Raw genomic sequence first — 20,012 nt, forward strand, 5'->3', positions numbered from 1 at the left:
CAAGTAGAAAAAACTCTCTAAAACGATGCGTTTTTCGTCGCCATGGAAACCGAACGGAGAGAGTGCTGGAACTCAAACTCAAACTCAAACATGCGTTTAGGTGATAAAAAACAGTGCTGTTCACATGTCTGATGAGGATTCAACACTGTAGAAAGCTCAGAAAACTTGAAATACCATTATAGCACCCCTTTAAAAAATCCTTTTTTTTTTCAAATAAATAAAAATAATCCATTATAAAATATTTGTCGTTTTTATTGTTTTTAATTGATCTTTTTACTCGTCTTCTAGAGCATTATAGCAGCTGTATGATGGTCTGGACACTGGGTTGTCCTTTGCTAAATGAAATCAAGAAAAATGACTAGCAAAAAATGTTTTGTACTTATTTTTGTTTTTGTTTTTAATCTACTAAAATCAACAATATTGAAGAATTGTGAGAATTGCAATTTAAATTGAATCGGCACCCAAAAATTGGAATCGAATTGGGACAAAAGCTTATCGTCCCAACCCTATACCTTACAGAAAGAAGATGGACTGATAACACACACACACACACACACACACACACACACATACACACCCTGTACACACAAACGCACAAGACAAGGTCTCAGTGAAAATAAATGAATGACGTGAATATTTACACATGAAGTTAAGTCGCAAATAAAAAACTTGTGGAGTGATAAAAACAAGATGAGTGGATTAAAATACAACGGAAGTTTATTAAAAATAAGTTCAGACAGACGGGGATAAGCCTCAGGCTGAACTAAAAGCAGGGGAAATGAAGGGGTCTTTAAAGCCCATTCATGATTTGAAACTGACATTGGTGTGACGAGAGACAGCTCCGCAGCCTGAGGGCATGAGCAAACAAAGCAAGCTGTGTTTGCTATGAAGTATCTGATGAGGAAGGCAGAACGTGGATTCATCAGTAAAAAGTTATGGATCCCGTTCATGCCAGGCAAGTTTGAAACACAATTTCTGCTCACTGCTTTCAGTCCAACAGGTTTATCAAATTCAGTCCACACAAACCACCAAACAAAGGAGGGAGGGGGGGGGGGGGGGGGGGGGGGGGGGGCATAAGTGGTGAGAAGTGGACCAGTGAATGAATGATAATATGACTGAAAACATGTTTGCGATGTTGGACGTTTGAAAGATTGGATGTCAGATGAAAAAGGTTCAGTCCTGATGTGTGAAGGTGAACGTTGCGAAGCAGACTGCGTGCCGGTCATCATGTCTTCTGGTGCAGAAGCAACATAATAACATATTGTTCTGTTAACAAAAGAGGTGCCAGCTGTTGTTTCTGCAACCAAACAAGAAAAGTGTCTCCACTCAAAAGCACATTTAAATATGAAGTCTTCATTCACTACAAATCATCACACTGATCCTGATGTTTGTTTTATATTCCACTTAAATCGCATTTCTGAAAATACTGGATTTAAACCATGACGTGACAAGGTTTACAAAAAAGGGAGATGTATTGTGGTATGAGGAAAAAATATTGCCGTTGTATTTGTATAAATCCATGTATTTACTTTGAAAAGCAAGATTGATGAAGCACAAAATGCAATTACAGCACATTTTGAGGCTGTTCACATAAGCTTCATTGATATTTAAGAAATTGTCTTGAGTATTCATATTTTTTGGACCATCTCTTAAAAAATAAAAAAAAAGCGATGATCTGATGTTGTTCCAGATTTCATGCTTTTCCAACAAAGTAGTACTGAAAACATTAAAAACGCAGATGTCACAAATTTATGTTTTGTTTTATTTGACAAGAAAACTGCCTGTATGTTCTTCTGTACATAATGCTGAAGGTTATTAGAAATAATTGGTGTCTAAACTTAGACTCAAATGTTAGCACATAGCTGTACCACCAGTTTTAAAAGAGTGGAGTTGAGGAGATGAATCAGAGTGTCTCAATCTACCCCCCAACGAGCAAAGATGTAAAGATATTTTTGACACGGCTGCTGCTGTACTGTTTCTATTTTAAGTTTTAACTAAAGAGCACATCACATACGTTTCATAAGACGTCAAGTGTGTAAATTTGTAAAAAGAAAAAACTAGAAAAGCACTTGGAGAGCAAAAACCTCTGCCGAGGGCCACAGTTCTCCCCATATTGTGACATGCATAATAAATATTGGCCCTGCATTTATTGTATCCAAATTTCCATTTTAATTTATCTTTTTTTTTATTCGTATCCCTTTTTTTCTTACTACACGTCATATCACACATACACATCATAAATAAAATATTACAATATTTTTCCAAAGCACTCCGACCATTTTTGTTGGATTTATGTACACAAATGTTGAAAATGGTCCGACCTCACAATGTTAAAGAATCTTTAAAATAATTCCTAGATCCAAACGGTGATCAGGATCAGTTCTTCCTTTTCACATTTTCAACAAGTCCTGAAAATATCATGAAAATCCGTCCATAACTTTTTGAGTTATCTTGAACACAAATAGACAAACATTGGTTAAAATATAACCTCCTTGGCGGAGGTAATAATTAATGAGCAATAAAAAAGTTACACATTTGCATTAGGGATGCCACAATCCAATTTTTGGGAGTTCCGATCTGGTAGAGATATCTGAAATTTGAATATCTGCATGCGAAGCATGTCACACTTCTGTGCTGACTTGACTAGGGTGGTATCGGGTATTGGTTGTGGTATCGGTACACTTTTAATACCAAGTTTGAGTACACACGCTTGGTGTTGAGCCGATGCTTATATCGGTATCGATGCATCCCTTATTTGTATCATATTAAACTGCAGATGATTAACTTCATACTCTGTGAGATGGCTTGAACATCCTGAGCTGTGGTTTTAAGTGTGAATCATGTTCAGTCAAGTAGGTTCAATATGCCAGGCACAACTCTGTGCATCTGCATGAGTATTCACATCATCTACACCTTCACTCACAGCCAGCAGTGTGTTTACAGACAGTCATGCACTGACCTTTGATCGGAACTTGATGCCCCCCCCCGCAGATACCTTCCCCTTTCACTGATGTAATCAGAGCGAAAAGTGCAAATCTTTGCAATCCTGACAAAAACTTTGTGTTTTAGCTTTATATATATGTATAAAAAATAGTAACTACTAGCACACTATTACGGCACTTTTTGAAACCAAAATTAAAGTTTCTCACTGCTTCTGGGAGGAAAGTCTCTCTTTTAAAACGATCTAGCCTCCTGTGAGATTCCTCAACCGTCCTAAATGCACTTGACTTTGTCAGTAAACTATGTGGACGACAACATAAACCTTAATCTTATGCCTTATGTCATGGTTCACTAGGATTTTAAGCCAAGATCACTATCCTGTTGTGTCATCAATCTCTCATCTCAATCTTTTTTCACAAAAATAATCACTTTTTCCTGTGTAAGGGTATATACGCAACGCAAAAACTCTGAAAAAAACCACAACCATGACATTTTGCTTTTGACCCCATAGACCTGAAAATGTAACATCCACTGTACAGCACGGATTTGTGGGCTGTAGTTACAACAATTTCAAAAGTTACACTGCCTTTTTCTCTTTTTAACTGTCCTAAAACACAGAAATGGAGCGACAGTGAAATCCGGACTTTACAGAGGAGATATGCGATGGAGTAATTACCACACTGGCCATTGTCCAACTGCATATAGGGGAAATTTAACTTTAGAGGATTAAAATTGCCACTCAAGTATTTTTCTATCCGTTTGTGATGTGATCTGAGTACTCAGTCTTCTGACTTTTACTCTCTCAAACCACAACATCATGCTCAAAAGGCTAAGAAACAGATTGCAAAAGGCAAACTGTGAACAATTGCCTGGATCACTGTTTGACCCTAAAATCATGCGCATGAAAAGAGCTTTAAATTAATGGAAGAAAATGGAGCACTTGCTGTGTGTGTGTATTATTATGATGTCCCAGACATTTCATTAGGACTCAGTATATTGTGTAACGCTTTGAAGAAGAGTATATGTCCACTGAAACGGATGAGTTTCAGATGTCAAGGGACGCAAGCTCAGTTAATGACAGACAGGTGGAGAGGTGCTCTATGAAATTAACTCTGCACGTTTCCTTCTCCTAACAAGCTTTTGCCCATTGCATTGGTTTCCAAAATGTATTTCCATTACTCACAAGACATGTTTAACTATTCAATTGGAAAATTCAATGCTGAACTATGTGGCGAGGAAGCTAATAAAAATGGTCATCTAAAGACTGAGACACCTTTCTGTGAAATTATGGTCTTTAAAATAAATGAACAATTCAGATGAAGCTTTGATTGGCCTTTCAGCCAATCCCTTTTCTATCTTTTGATCTCATCTTGTCCCCCACCGTTCCTGGTAATCACCACATCTAAAAATACATCATCAACCAAAGAAGCAAGTAGTTGGAAAGCCTGTTTCTCGAAAAAGGAGAAGGATATGACCAGTAGGATATTAATGAAGCTTCAAAATATGCATGTCATTAATATTTACCTCTCACCAGTTTGTTTACACTGCAGAAATGGTCTATCGAACCAAGTTTTACAATTTTATATCCAGCCAAAAGGTCCTTTTGATCTTGTTAATTTATATAGGAAGAAGCAGAAAACGTGAGATAATTAATAATTTTACAAGTGTATATATTCTGTCTCACTTTGTTAGTAAATCCCCAAATAGTTATTTTTCAACGCATTTTAAATGAAGTTGTTTCACCGAAACACTGTTTGAGCTCATACTGTATCTTTCACACCCAATTTTAGCTGGTTCATGATCTCCCAGCACCGATTCACACACAGTAAAATCTAAAATCTAAAGGAAAGATAAAAAGGTTTTCCAGCACTTGAAGACTGAAAACTAAACTCCTACTTCATTCTGGTCATCATCCCCTCAGGAGGACACTTTACCCACCTTGCTTCCATTCAGATTAATCAATGTTTGGTGGTGGTTGGACACGGGTTGTGTGGTGATGTCACACCACTGGGGACAAACTGATGGACAGATATCTCACCATCACCAGTGTGGGCATGAAGAGTTAATCAACGTGTATAAATGTAAAGGTTTGGATGCCTTGAACCCAATGAGTCTAATTCACTGCTATTGATTTAATACATTCATCCATATTCTATACTGCCTAATGTGGTTCAGGGTCGTGGAATGAGAGGCAGGATGCACCATGTACAGATCCACAGTCCAGCGCAGGAACAACACAGAGAGACAACCAAACACTCATGCGCTCTCCTAGGAGAATTTACTCACCAGTTAACCTAAACGCGTGTACTACTAGACTTTTTAAACCACCCACAGAAGCTGAAATGCTTCCCTATGCCGACTTAATGCAGAAGGTACCAATCAGATGTCATGGTTAGTTTGTTTAGATGGTCCGAGTACTAAACACCTGCAATTTCAAATTCCACCTTGTTAGTTCTTCGACACCGTTTTATTAATTAACAGTTAAATAATAATCAATTTACGTTTGTACATCAATTTTAAATCGTGTGTCTGCATCACGATGCATCCAAGCGGCGACTCCCCACCCACCCCCACGCCTAATTACGAGATAAACATACAAGCCTCCTGAGGAACAGAATACACAACGGATGTAAATAAGTGCATAACAGCCTAAATAGTTACAAGTAAGAAGTAAAAAACTAGAGGAATTCTAATAAAGACCTGAGGGAATAAGTTATCGCCAACAGACAAGAAAAGTGTTTGAATTATAAAGCAAACGCCACCCGCACTTTAAATGAACCTACTTAACCCGATTCAGGAAACCAACACGTGCCAACCTGCCTAGAAACCAAAGAATACAATAAAATAGAATAAGCCAGTGCAGTGTGTTTTTCACTGACTTCACAGCAGGATGATGTCCTTTAACACGGTTCCCTCCTCAGTTGGTGGAGCTTTCTGAAGTCTGAGACAACCTGGCAGACAAGGCCGCTCTCTTGCCGACGCCAGCTGACAGACCTCTGAACTTAATCTCGCCTCGACGCTGGCGTCACCGTCATTTGTTCTTCTCATGTCATTATACAAAGAGAAGTACAAGACAGCAGCATGACAGGCTTTAGGTTCTTCAACTAGTCTTAAAATTACCTGACAGAAACATCTGCAAGGTGAATATGGAGCGGCGTTCATTATTCAAAGTCACTTTTGAACTGATGGAGCAGCCTCTTAGGCTGACAGCACGCAAGCATTTTGGCTCAAGTATGAAACCTTTAGAAGATTTGCAAGACTATTCATTTGTTTACACTTTATAGGGCACTCAATGAAATACCTTGAAATTAGAAATTTTAACCTAAAATTGTCCTTCTGGTTTGTACGAAGACCTCCATTCTGTGGTTACATTAACAAGAAAAAGTCTCCTGCTGAATATTAAAGAAAACAGAGTTATCAACAATAGTCACTTGCCCCATAAAGGGTTAAGGAGTTTGCAGATGAAGAGCTGCCAGAAACTCCAGCAAAAAAAAAAAAAAGACAAAGTGACTGTCTTTTGATAAAATTACCAACACTCAGTGAGCAACATGTTTCTCCTCACTGGAAACAGCACTTCAGCAATTTGGAGCCCAAGGTCCATTGTACTGGTGTAAGTACTCATTTTCATTTGTTGAAAAACTCGCAAGAACCTCAACAAGTCACAGTGCCTTTGAAGAACAGCTGAACAAATAATTATTTCAAATCAAATCGGAAATTTAATAATTTATTTAACCTTTATTTTAACTCATTAGTCACTAAGGTTTCTCTCATTTACAGGGACACATCATATGCCTAGAACAATAAAGTTTAAACAAATATAATGTACAAAACCAAACAAAATCAGAGGATTTTATGTAGATAAATTAGGAATTAGAAGTTTGAAGTGAATGGCATGGTAGTATGAAACTATAAAATACTTGAAACAATAACATGACAAATTTAAAAAACATTACATGTTTTTTTTTTGTTTTTTTTGTTTGTTTTTTTTTAAAAAAAAAAGACATTACATGTTTGAAGTCAATAAAAGATGGGACAATGTCCAGTCCTAGAGATTTGCTAAGTGCAATTTAAGACATTGCACTTAGCAAATCACAAAGGAGCACAACTCATTTTCAGGTAACAAGGCTCCTGATCCAGGTTCCACTTTTCCAGCATCCAGACTTTAACAATTCCACTAGCTTCAGACATCGTTCCTGTCATCTGTAACCTGTAACCTTAAAACTCTGTGTTCTGGACTGGTTTGATAGCACTGTGACATGTCCTGTGCATTTCCGTTGCTGACCAGTAATGGCTCCAGTCTCTGTGTTATTAACATCAACGCTTTATGAGATCTAAGCATTCGACTCAGAGGCGGCTGCGATGACAGTAGATTCATCTTGCTCAGTTGCATCTTCACAAGATGCAACACAAAGTTGTAAGTATAAACGATCTTCCCCTCCCTGAGAGAGAGTGTAAACAACAACAAATAAAAAACACATAATACTTGTCTGACTTTCAGATTGATGAAGTGACATTTTTGACACGCGTTCTCTTTCTGGTTGGAGCGTGCCTGCTTGTACTGGAACACACGTTCTGTGTGAGTGTGTGTGCGTGTGTGGGATCAAAGCAGAACTCAGTGCGTGTAATAAGGGAAATAACAGAGAGAAATGAGGTGGTATAAATCAGATAAATAGGACAAAGCCAAAACCTGCACTGGAGGAAACGTCAGTGCTTTGGCCACGGGCTGCATGTTGGAGCTGATAAATGAAGCGGCTCATGTCTCACCTCTACGTCCTTATTACAATACAAAGCAGTTCACATTCTAATGTGAATAAGATGTAAATGTTATCTAAAAAAATTAATTTATGCATGAACACAACAAAAGTTAGAATTTAAAGTATTAAATACAAAACTAAATTGCAATTTTAATCAGAAAAAAGGCAGTTTGAAGTTTTTTTCATTTCCTTTGGGTCTAACTGGAGGTTAAAGTGGGGTTTAATCTTTTGTTGCAGAAGTGTGTAAAACTGCAACCAGTCAGCACTGTTTGCTTTTCAAATCTCTGCTTTGTATTCAAACGGTGTAACACAAATACTCTCTTCAAAAAGGCTAAAGGCCTTTTGTCTCTTTACTGCTGGACTTCCTACACCAGCTCATCTCCCAGGAAACATCAGCGCATATCTTTTCCTTCTGCTGAGATCTTTTCAACATTGTTGAAGCTTTAATGCCTCATTCTCTCGCTCTGTAGCTCTTTAGCAGCAGACTCTTGTTGTCATCAGTAAATACTGATAAACCTGCAGACTTGCCTGCACATCAATATTTCTAATAAGTCCCTAAACTTTCCTTTAAAGGATTAAAAATCAAGATATTTCATCCTTTGCTGCAAAATCTGAATGAAGTGTAAATAATCCAAAAGTTGTTCATCTTTGTATATTTTCAGTCTTGCAAAGATGGAATTTTGTTTGAGACATCAGGAGACTTGTTAAAACATGACATTTGATTTTTCCATCTTGTAACACTTCCCTTCAAAAGCTTTGAGTCAACTTTACTGAACAATCACCAGGGACTGATGTTGGTTATTGGTTTCCAGCTCTGCAAAATCCTCGATTTACATCATCAATAACACAATCTACAAGTGATTTTTTGTCCCCTTTAGTGTTCACCTTTGAAAGCATCAGTAAGTTTGTTATTTCAGCTTCTCTCCCTGAAGGACTTCATTAGAGTGGCTCTGCTTTGAAACCTTTCTATCTACGCAACAAGCAGTGGACGACAGAGAGAAGGATGCAGACACTTTGATGTCCTTTTCAAGAATCTCTGCTGTCAGCAATCCAACTTATCCCACTGACACTTCCTCAGTTTGCTCCAGCGCAGAGAAACCACCACCTGGTTGTGGACAGCACAGTGGTGCAAAACATATTGTAGCCATTAGTTTGCTGCAGTCATCTGATCCAACTGTTCACGTCACAAACACCGAGACCGAAGAGGAAATTTGTTCAGCCTTTTCTGAGCTCTAAAAAGCCTCCAAGGGGAATGAATTGATCTGCTGTGTCTGAACAGTCCTTCTAGCTTGTTTACCTGCTTTGTATTTCACTGCCTGTACCTGCAGCAGTACACCCACACGAAGGCAGCCGTCCCACAGCTTTAAAAGTTGCTGCAGGGCTGCTGTCAGTTAGGTGCAGCCCAGCCTTGGCTAACACATCTGTGCCTGGACACCAGAGGAAACAGGGGTCTTCCTTACCATGCTAGCATCGATGATCTGTCCTTTCCCTGACTTTGTCCGCTCCAGCAGCGCCAAAACTATTCCCAGGGCACAGGTCAGACCACCACCAGCAAAGTCTGCTAAAAGATTCAGAGGAGCATAGGGCTTCTCTCCACTTCGACCCAGCCGCGATAAGAGACCTGTGATGTGAATGAAAAGGAAAAAACAAAACCATCATAAAAATTGTTTAGAAACCAAATAGCCAGTTTGGGGAAATAACAAAAACAAACATACACATTGATATGGAAAAAATGAACTCAACAGCTCCTGCAAAAAGTGCCAATGTTGGTATGGATGTGCACAGAACTCCTTTAAAGATTTTCCTGATTTAGTCTGACTAATTCTTTGACAAAGCTCTTGACCTCTGTTCAGGACTTCGATCCCCTTTTGCTACGCTTTTATCACACATATTTTAAAAGGGACTGTGATGAAGATGAAGAGTGTCTGGTGAAAGAAAGATTGTCTGAAGTTTCTTTTCATCTGCCCCTGCTGTGTGGGGAGCCAATTAAACACACACACACTCACACACACAGTGGGAGCTGCTTCTGCTGACATCTTTTGTCTGCAGGGGTTCTGCAACGTACAGAGCATCCCAAAACAAGGGAAAAAAATTTGCGTTTGTTTAAATTTATTCTAAATTTATCTACTAAAATGCTTTAGATTTATATTAAAGATTCCAGACGTTTACTTTTTCCAAAAAATGTTACTTTCATAATTAAAGCAGGATATGGCCTCGATTCATTATGTGACTTCAATTACTTCAAAAGAATATTTTCAAGCAAATGAATTTCAGTTTTAAAGTATCACTTGTTTCTGCTTGTGTCGATGTTGGTGCCTGCCACTGCGCTACCCCTGTGCAAACGACTCCTCGGATGGGGTCTGCACTTAGCGTTCTCATTTAGATGTATATTAAAAAGGGGGGTTGGAGGTATCTTTTTATATAATGTGTCTGTCTGTGTATTTCCTTAATGTCTGATTTTAAACTGTAAAGCGCTTTGAGTTACATATTTTATGTTGGAAAAGCGCTTAATAAATAAAGTTTGATTGATTGATTGATGTGCATTTCAGACATGGAGAGATTCAGAAAAGACGCAGAAGCACAGCGCGCGAGAGAAAATACTCATTTAGCAACTCATTAAAGTCAAAATAACATTTTGTCACATTATTACAAATGGATTCATAATTTAAAGTACTATTACATTCAGGGCTGCAACTTATGTTGAAACATAATGCAGCGCAATTTACAGTCATCCTTTTCATACCCTTTTAATAAAGAAAAGGCTGAATTTACAACACTCACTCAAATAACTGGTGACTAAAAGAATGGAATAGTAACAAAAAATGTGCTAACTTGTAATTTAGTTATATAAGAAACTGTTTTTTCATTTAATGGATTTTAAGAAAAGAGCAAAAGAAATTATTCTGGACAAATTAGAGCACTTTTCTGATGAGCAACGGGAAAAAACAGGTGCAGAAGTCTGACTGTGGTGGAAACATCAAAGGATTGTTCAACAAAATATTAGTTTATGTGTGATGTAACATTTATCATATCAGTTTGATTTTTCCCAAAAATATTTCTATTGAACCAGAATTAGAAAATAATGTAATGATTTTTATAAATTTTTGTTTATTAATACTTTTGTCCCTTTCAGTTTATTTCACAAGCAGTTGTTTTTTTCATTCTTTAATGGGAGGGTATGAATAAATTTGAGGACAACTGTACATATCAAAACTATTTGTATATTTCAAGGCGGCAACATGGCGCCTTTCCAAAGGCTGCTGTGTGTGCGTCAGTGGTAAATAATGTGGACTCTTTCTGGATGCTCCATGTAGCTGCTAATAGCTGCACATGCAGTTAGCGGTGTGGTGGTGGAAAGTAATCAACAGAAGTGACAAAAATATGGATGTAGAAGAACTCTTGGTGTTAAAAAGAACAGCACATCGGCTAATTTGAACTATTTTGGTAGGAACAAAAATTTCCCCATCATTAACAAACAGACGCTCTGCAAGACATGCTGGTTCCAAAAGGTCAGTTTCCACATCATCTGTTCCCCTCCAGCTCAGTCGTGCCCCGTCTATCCGGGTATGTTCCCCATGCTATAATCAGCCAATTATGACCCAAAAGTTTGACAACTACAGGATTTGTTTATTAAAGGGTAACAAGTGAGTAGTAGGAATTTCAGAGTTGTGTGAACTTGCCTTCCTTCTCAGCACAGAGGAACAATATCTGAGAGAGAATTTTCCATCCATGTGTATCCTTGCTAAAATAGACCAAATATGACCCAGAGGGCAAGAAAATGTCAGCATTTATTTACTAAAAGGTCAAAAGAGAGCTAATGATTTGTAAAATAATTGGTAAAAATGCTATGAGAGTAATACAGTATTATACATAATTCTATTACTGAAGCAAACATGTTCACGTACAGTTTGCATTCAGACTGAAAACTGGCGACCTGCCTAGGATGTACCTGCTTCCCAATGGTTGCTGGGATAGGCTCCAGCTCCCCATGACCTTTAACTGGACTAAGCGGTTAAACGAACAAATGGAAGACCTAAAATTACAAAGGTTTATTTATATACATTACAGGATGTGTTAGTTAGCAACTCTAGTTTCTTGAGCTTATAAACATAAAGAATGTTGTTTATTTGCACACACATTTATCCCCTGCGTGGATGGAACAGAGCCTCAGCAGAGCAGGAGGGGAAACGGATCTCAACAAGGAAACTGGACTTATAAAAACACTGGATAATTGTGCCAAGCGCCAGGAGAAACACATCTAAACTCCAGTGCCACCACCAGTATAAGGATACATACACTATTCACAAAAAGTTAGGGATATTCAGCTTTTGGTTGAAATTTCACAACAAGCCTAAAATACATTGAAACCTGTACAGGTGAACTTAATGTGATCTTCTCTAAGCTTTTAAATGCTCATGTCCAACTATTAAATGTTTCAATAAATTTTGCACAAGTTGCTGTTCTCTAACAAGGAGCTTAACGGCAAAAATCACGGCAGGTGTGTGATCCTTGAATTGACCAATAAATGTCCTGGTTCAATTAGAGCTGGTGTTTAAACAGTTGTCCTCATCATGCTGTTCACATTTTGACATCATGAGACCAAGACGACACCTAACAATGGAACAACAGTCCCTTGCCATTGCGATGCTTCAAACAGGACGTTCTCAGACAGAAGTGGCCACTGAGCTTGGAGTGTCAGAGTGTCATCAGCAGGTTGCAACGGAGATGTCGAGAGACTGGAAGAGTCACAGAAAGGCCTAGAAGTGCACGTCCTTTGGCCACATCCCGTGCTGATGACCGCTACATTGTGAACACTGCCCTGAGAAACCGGATGATGAATGCCACTCAACTCCAGGCACGTTTAAGAGAGGTGAGAGGCACCCAAGTGTCACGTCAGACCATTCGAAACCGTTTCCATCAGCGTGGTCTGCGTGCTAGACGACCTGCACGGGTACCTGACCACACCACCAGGCACAAGCATCATCGTCTTGCATGGGCCAGGGAGCATTTACGCTGGACGAGGAACCAGTGGGCCTCAGTGCTGTTCTCTGATGAAAGTCGATTCACACTGAGCAGAAATGATGGCCGGCAACGATGTTGGAGACGTCAGGGAGAGCGCTATGCATCAGCCACTGTTGTCACCAGGCGAGCTTTTGGTGGTGGCGGTGTTACAGTGTGGGCAGGGGTGTCCACTTGGTACAGAACTGCCCTACACTTTGTGAATGGTACAGTGACAAGCCCATACTACCTGAATAACATCATTAATCCAGTGATTGTGCCCCTACATGAACAGCACAGGCCTAATTTCATCTTCATGGACGACAATGCTCCTGCTCATCGAGGCCGCATCATCAGGGAACGGCTGTTGGAGACTGGTGTACCTCAAATGGAATGGCCTGCACTCTCTCCAGACCTGAATCCCATTGAAAACCTGTGGGATCAGCTGAGCCGTCGTGTAGAGGCTCGAAACCCTGCACCCCAGAACCTCAATGACCTGAGGGCTGCCCTTCAAGAAGAGTGGGATGCCATGCCTCAGCAGGCAATAAGTTGCCTTGTGAACAGCATGAGACGTCGTTGTCAAGCTGTAATTGATGCTCAAGGGCACATGACGAGATATTGAGACGTTCAAATTTTTTGTTGTGGTGTAACTACCATTGTTGTTACCTTTTGTGTTGAATGAATTTTTTGAGATGAGGAAATCAGTAGTGCATCCTTCTACTTAAATGTCTTACTTTTATGATATTATATCACTGTAGCATGAACATATTGCATTTTCCATAAATTTCACCTGAAAGCCAAATATCCCTAACTTTTTGTGAGTAGTGTAGATGAATCTGTTATGTGTGTTGCATGTTGCGGTGCAGGATACAAATATCTGTTATCTGTTTGTGTTACTGATCAAATGACGCTGAAAAGCGTTACCAAAATTTATTGTTAGCTGCAACAATGTTGTGATAGCAAAAGCTACAAAGTTGAACTGAAATCCAAGCATGAGTTTTGTGAGAAGAGCTCTGCAATGCGTTCAGTGTTTTATGCAAAGCTTATTGAAACGTCTTGTACATGGAATGTGCTACAGAAATAAATTTGCCGTGCCTCTGTATGAGAAAACATCGTAAGAAGATTAAGTTTTATTTGTCGCTGATCATATGGACATCGCAACTTTCAACAGTTACTGCACATTGTATGTTTTTTGGATATTGTGGAGCCTGAATTCTAGCCAAAAATAAAGAGAAATCTCAACAAAGCAGTGCAGATGAAACAACAGAGGACATCATTTAGCATGTTATAACAGCTGCATCTCCAACGAAAGTCATTTCATCTAAATTTCCCAATTATGTCTTTCTAAAGATACTCACCTTCAATAAGTGGTATAACTCATCTAATCCTGTTCAACATGCCAAACAACAACAAATCTTTCTCTTTACTGAACTGACTGTGAGGCTGAATTAAAAGCTCTAAGTTTCAACACAAACCTTCAATAAGTATTTACTACAGGATTGAACCACACTAGTTGTAGCAAAAGGAAAATGAATTGTGTTTGACGCATGCATTGAAATGCTGCGTCAAACCAAACATGAGTCAAAAATAACTTTTCACTGCTGATGCTTTTGATTTCATCGTCTTGACCCTTCGCCACAGAAGTACGGAAGAACATTGTCAATGTTGGAACAATGCTGTTATCTCCTGACAGTTTCCAAGGTGCAGCTAAGATGTGTCAAACAGTGAAATCCTGTGAAACACAAAGAGCTTCTACTCACATGAAAAAGTAGAGACACGTAAGAGAGAAAAGAAAATCAGTTGTAATGTATTTGGTGCTGAGTACACATCAAAATGGTCACAGCATTTAAGCACAGACAAGAGACGCAATCAGTTGATTATGTAAATTCACACATTGCACATCATCTTTAATCAGTGAATGAAATACTTCACACTACATCCTCACAATTGTCTATTAGCAGTGTTCCAGGTAACAAGCAATATGCTAGTGGTTTCAACTACGGATCTGTTGTTGTTGTTGTTGTTGTCTGAACATTCAACACATCTGAAACATTCATGTTGTTTCCTTTTTTGGACTTGAACGCACCAGTATCAGAAAAAATATGTGCTGACATGCTAATCAGGAGGTGTGTGAATGCACAAAAAGGAGTAATGCTATCTGCCTCTCATTAGAGCTGTGAATTATGTTTTGATTTCAATAGAAATACTTAATGGAATTCCATCACTTTTTCATAGCAAGGTGTAAAAATAAAAAACAACTGTGTGTGTGTGTTTTTTTTTTTTACCTGACATGGCTAGGTAGTTGATGTCATGCCCCGCTGCGAGGGCGTACGGCCCACTCTGGCCAAAACCTGTCAGACGAGCGTAGATGAGACGTGGGTTTTCCATCAACAGAGAGTGTGGACCGAGTCCCAGTTTTTCCATCACACCTAGGAGATCAGTAAAGTATCGGGTAAAGAAACACTTCTTCATCTGTGCCTCCATATGCTGTTCATTTAAGATATGCTGGCTCCAGACTCAATTTGGCACATTTGACTCTGCAAACATCTGTATGTTTTAAAGTCTGGCTAAACTTACTAGTCTAGTTTAAAACTTGACACAGATAACCTGTTATCTAATTTAAAGATCTTTTAGGATTTGATGAAACAAAACTGTTGGTAAAAATGCTTCTACATCCTCAAATTATAATTCTTTTGTTTAACTAGTTTGTGTCATCCAGTATTAATATAAATACACATATCAAAAGAGACTTGCAATTCCTCATTTTTGGACATCTTTTCTTTCCTTTAGTGCTTTACTCCATGAATTACTGATTCTGACCATCCAGTACTACAGTGCTTGTTCCAGCCTTTCTTAAGGTGCAAGTCTGACCTTTACGGTAGGGTTCAAGCACCACGTCCGACTGAATGCAGAGCCTCCTGAGTAGAGCTACACCCTCGGCCGTCTTCAGATTGATGGCCACAGAACGTTTCCCCCGTGCTTGGGTGTCCAAAGACATGCCGGTCTTGGTGCGGTCCACACGGATCACCTTGGCTCCAAAGTCTGCCAGGATCATGCCACAGAACGGTGCTGGAGCCAGACCCGCCAACTCAATGACTCTTACCCCAGCCAGAGCCATGATTTAATGACTAGAAAGTGAAGTAACAGAGAGGGTTCTATGTTTAATGCAGAACTGTGATTGTTTTTTTTGGTTTTTTTTCTATACCGGGATTAATTTCAGAACTTAACTGTGTTAATGGTTCACATACACAGACAGTGTAAAATGCGAAGAAACTCAAGATTTAATGCCATTACTATAGTTATATTATAAAATGCAACATTAAAAAGTATTTGATTACGTTGATATGCATACTATTTTACTTTAATACACTGGATGTACAGATTACTATCACCAAACAGATACAGGAGATCATCTAAACAACTAATTGTTCCTCGTTTAGTTTTGATGCATTTCAGTTTTTACCTGTTTTTGTATACTGTGCCGTCAGATATCATAACATAATACACACAAATCACAGAAGAACAGCATGCAACTAACCTCACAGCTATTCTACATTACACTGAAGTGACTTTAACTAGTTTTTCGAGGGTCAGCGTTTAATTTATTATCAAGGAACGCTTTCAAACTAACTAAACCTCCATGCACATGTGTCACTTGCCAATCTCACATTTCTGTAACAGCAATAAACTCATTTCTGCTGCACTAATATGCAAATAACTGACAGGCTGTAAACAGAAACAAAAAATGTCGTTTTACCTTTTAATCTGGAGTTTTGAACGGAAAAACAACTAGCTGCAGCACGAATCAAATGCACATGGACGCGAAAAGTTCAAATACCCTTGACAGAGTTTGGCTCACATTAATTCACAAGTTGATAACAAAACAGCTCTGCGTTAACAGAGCGAAGGGCGCCTGCCTGAGCTTCTCGCAGAGATGTTTGTTTTATCTGTCAGGCACACGGCGGAGGTTCATCAGCTACCCACATAATGAACACTTATTTTGCAAACATAATTAATCTAAAAATTAAACTTACACATCACACTCAATATAACGTGTTGACGGCCAATAGCTAATTATTCGACGGACAATATGAAAAATACCAGTATTTGTAAGTATTTACCTGTGGTGAAAGCGCAAATAGTGGTAAAAATAGTAGTCTTGGTCCAAATCTGTCAAGCTGTTCGGTGATTTTGCTCAAGTTAAGGTTAATATTAAAAAGGTGACGTTATAGTACGCTACAGCTCACCATGGTTTAATTAATGGGCTAATTCCACCTAGTCAGAGAGATATCGGTGTACTCTGGTAATTTGTAGAAGCAAACCCAACATGCAAGCGACTTCCTGCTGACCTCAGACTCGCTGGCGGGATTTATGGGAAATGAAGTTCTCTTGCCATTTGCCTCTAGCCAAGTTATACATATATATATATATATGTATGTATATGTATATATATATGTATATATATATATATATATATATATATATATATATATATATATATATATATATATATATATATATATATATATATATATATATATATATATATATATATATATATATATATATATATATATATATGTATATATATATATATATATATATATATATATATATATACATATATATATATATATATATAATATATATATATATATATATATATATATATATATATATATATATACATATATATATGTATATGTATATATATATATATATATATATATATATATATATATATATATATATATATATATATATATATATATATATATATATATATATATAAATATATATATATATATATATATATATATATATATATATATATATATATGTATATAGATAGATAGATAGATAGATAGATAGATAGATAGATAGATAGATAGGTAGATAGATAGATAGATAGATAGATAGATAGATAATTTTGTACTCTTTAACACCACACTGCACAAAATAAGCTACATGCACTTACTGTAAATAAATAAATACTTAAAAAGTGAAATGAGTCAGACTTATTGTAATTTTAGTTGAAAACTAGTCAAGTGAAACTTGCATTTTGTTTTAAATAAACATTTAAAAAAAATAGAAGATCCATAAAACCATAGATCAGTCACATAAAAACTCATCATTGCACTCAAAGAAATTAATTCAGCTTTACTTTTATAATGCTACCTCAGAACAAAGTAATAGCTGTAGGCATTTTAACACATACTCAGTTCAAGTCAGGTCATTGTGATCCAATTTTTTAAAAGTCCACATTATTCAAGTTGTTGTTGGGGGTTTTTTTGTTTGTTTGTTTGTTTTTGTTTTTGTTTTGTTTTTTTTTACAAACCTATTCATAAAAAAATTACCTCAGAAAATTACACTGTCAAACTGAGGTAGGTTACAGATTGTTTGCCAGTTATCACAAAGGTGTCTGGTCTCATGTTGAGATCACAAGTGAGAAAATGTGCTTTTGAGTCTGGCAATGGATTTATAGTCTATTTAATTTATTTAAAGGAATTATATCTTTTGGTTTCTATTTTAAAATTAGACAGAAATAGTACAAACTGTATAGGGGGGAAATATTCAGAAAAAAAACACTATTATAAAAGTAACATTTTGCACAAAAATCTTGAGCTTTGGAGGAATCTTGTGTGCAAATAATCTTCTTTGGAAGACAGAATCTGTGTCATTTGATAACTTCTGTGGTATAATCCATCTCAGGGGCACTGCTCTCCAAAACGACAGTCTGTCTCCAAGTGAGCACACGATTTAGGTCACCAAGTACATACTAACCAGAGTCTTAGGCACACTATTAAAAAGAAGCTTAATGCCATGTTACGTGTCAAAATAAGAAAATGTGTGGATGCAGTCTTTCTTTAATAATATAGTTTAGAAATAATAAAAAAATAAAAAAATAAATAAATAAATAAAAAGCTTTGTGGCTACTACAGCTTCCGTTATTATTACAATACTTTTCTTTTTTATTAATCCAACAAAAGACAAAATAATGACCTTCCAAAGCAAATAAAAAGGCATTAATGCTCACTAAATGAATTTTCATTTCTATGTAGCCAGTGTAAATAACATGATGTACCTTACTGAGGCTATTTGTAATTTCCTCTCTGAGTTAGTTGATGAAAATTTAGCTTTGTACTAAAACACTGAACCCTTCTCTGACATTTTGCAGTATCCTATTACTCTCATTTATAGTTAGCTTCAATAGTTAACTTCACTCAAACAAATAAAACTTCTGCAAATTTCTTGTCCCTCTTAATGAGCTGTCTGCACAATAATAGTGTACATTTATCATAAACGTCTTTACTATAAAATGTAATTATGTGCAAGCAGATTTTTTTTAAATCCCATTTATACTTCCTGGACAAGAAAAACCAAACAAAACAAAAACAAAAACAGGTCTCACACTCATTTACGCAACATTTATTTGGACTGCCTTTATATTAAGTTAAGGCATTCATTCACTGTTTCTATGAACTTCTGCATTGTCACAGGATTAATTTCCTTCTCATGTTACATCAATTTTTCCATAAGATCTTGTATTGGTTAAGGGGTCAGCTGGTACACTGTGCAGCCTTATCAATTGGGTTCAGGTCCAGACTTTCAAAAACCTGCTCATTCGATACATTCAGGTAGTCAGCTGACCTCATTTTCTGAGCAGACAATGTTGTGAAACCTAGACCTGACCAACAGCAAGAAACCCAGATCACAGATTATCCCCACAGGCTTGTAGAGTAGAAAAAAATAAAATAAAATAAATAAATAAATAAATAAATATATATATATATATATATATATATATATATATATATATATATATATATATATATATACATACATGTGTGTGTGTTGTGTTTAAAAAATGTCCATCACCCTTGTTTTCAACAAAGCGTGAAAAGCTAGCTGTTACAAAATGTGGCTACTGAATTCAGATAGCCATATTAAGACAATAATGACAAGTTTAACATGAATAGGTCAGGTGACTGATTCAGTAGATGCAGCAGGTTTGAGGTCCATAGAGAGATCACAGTGGATCAATTTAGTTTAAGCTTTTGTATCCTTTGCTGGGTTTTTTTTTGTTTTTTGTTTTTTTTTTTTTATGTTTGAGGCGGCTGTTGCTGCTGTGGGTTTTATAATAGACTTCCAGTGGTCAAGGCTTCTTTAAGATCAGGCTCCGATGCTGCATGCCAGTCTCACAGGAACATATCCAGCCATGTGCTGTAGAAAAAGAAAACAAATAGTAGCTTCTTTAGCTTGCAATACTGGAATAAAAGAAAAGAAAATCGATAATGTTCCATGTGCAATGGAGATTGA

General features: G+C 37.2%; 1 protein-coding gene across 1 annotated transcript in view; it reads right to left on the minus strand.

Moving 5' to 3' along the window:
• amacr (alpha-methylacyl-CoA racemase) overlaps positions 1 to 16,571 on the minus strand; it is a gene marked incomplete at its 3' end in the record, with an annotated part of 22,814 nt that extends 6,243 nt beyond the window's left edge. The window contains exons 1-4 of the mRNA XM_079256746.1: positions 16,450 to 16,571; positions 15,564 to 15,820; positions 14,978 to 15,121; positions 9,155 to 9,315 (exon numbers count right to left, since the gene is read on the minus strand). Coding sequence (XP_079112872.1) covers positions 9,155 to 9,315; positions 14,978 to 15,121; positions 15,564 to 15,810 — 552 coding nt within the window. The 5' untranslated portion in view covers positions 15,811 to 15,820; positions 16,450 to 16,571. The remainder of the gene's footprint in view (positions 1 to 9,154; positions 9,316 to 14,977; positions 15,122 to 15,563; positions 15,821 to 16,449) is intronic.
• Between the last annotated feature and the right edge of the window lie 3,441 nt (positions 16,572 to 20,012).

The sequence above is a fragment of the Telmatherina bonti genome, assembly GCF_933228915.1.
Source record: "Telmatherina bonti genome assembly, chromosome: 17".
Classification (NCBI taxonomy): Eukaryota; Metazoa; Chordata; class Actinopteri; order Atheriniformes; family Telmatherinidae; genus Telmatherina; species Telmatherina bonti.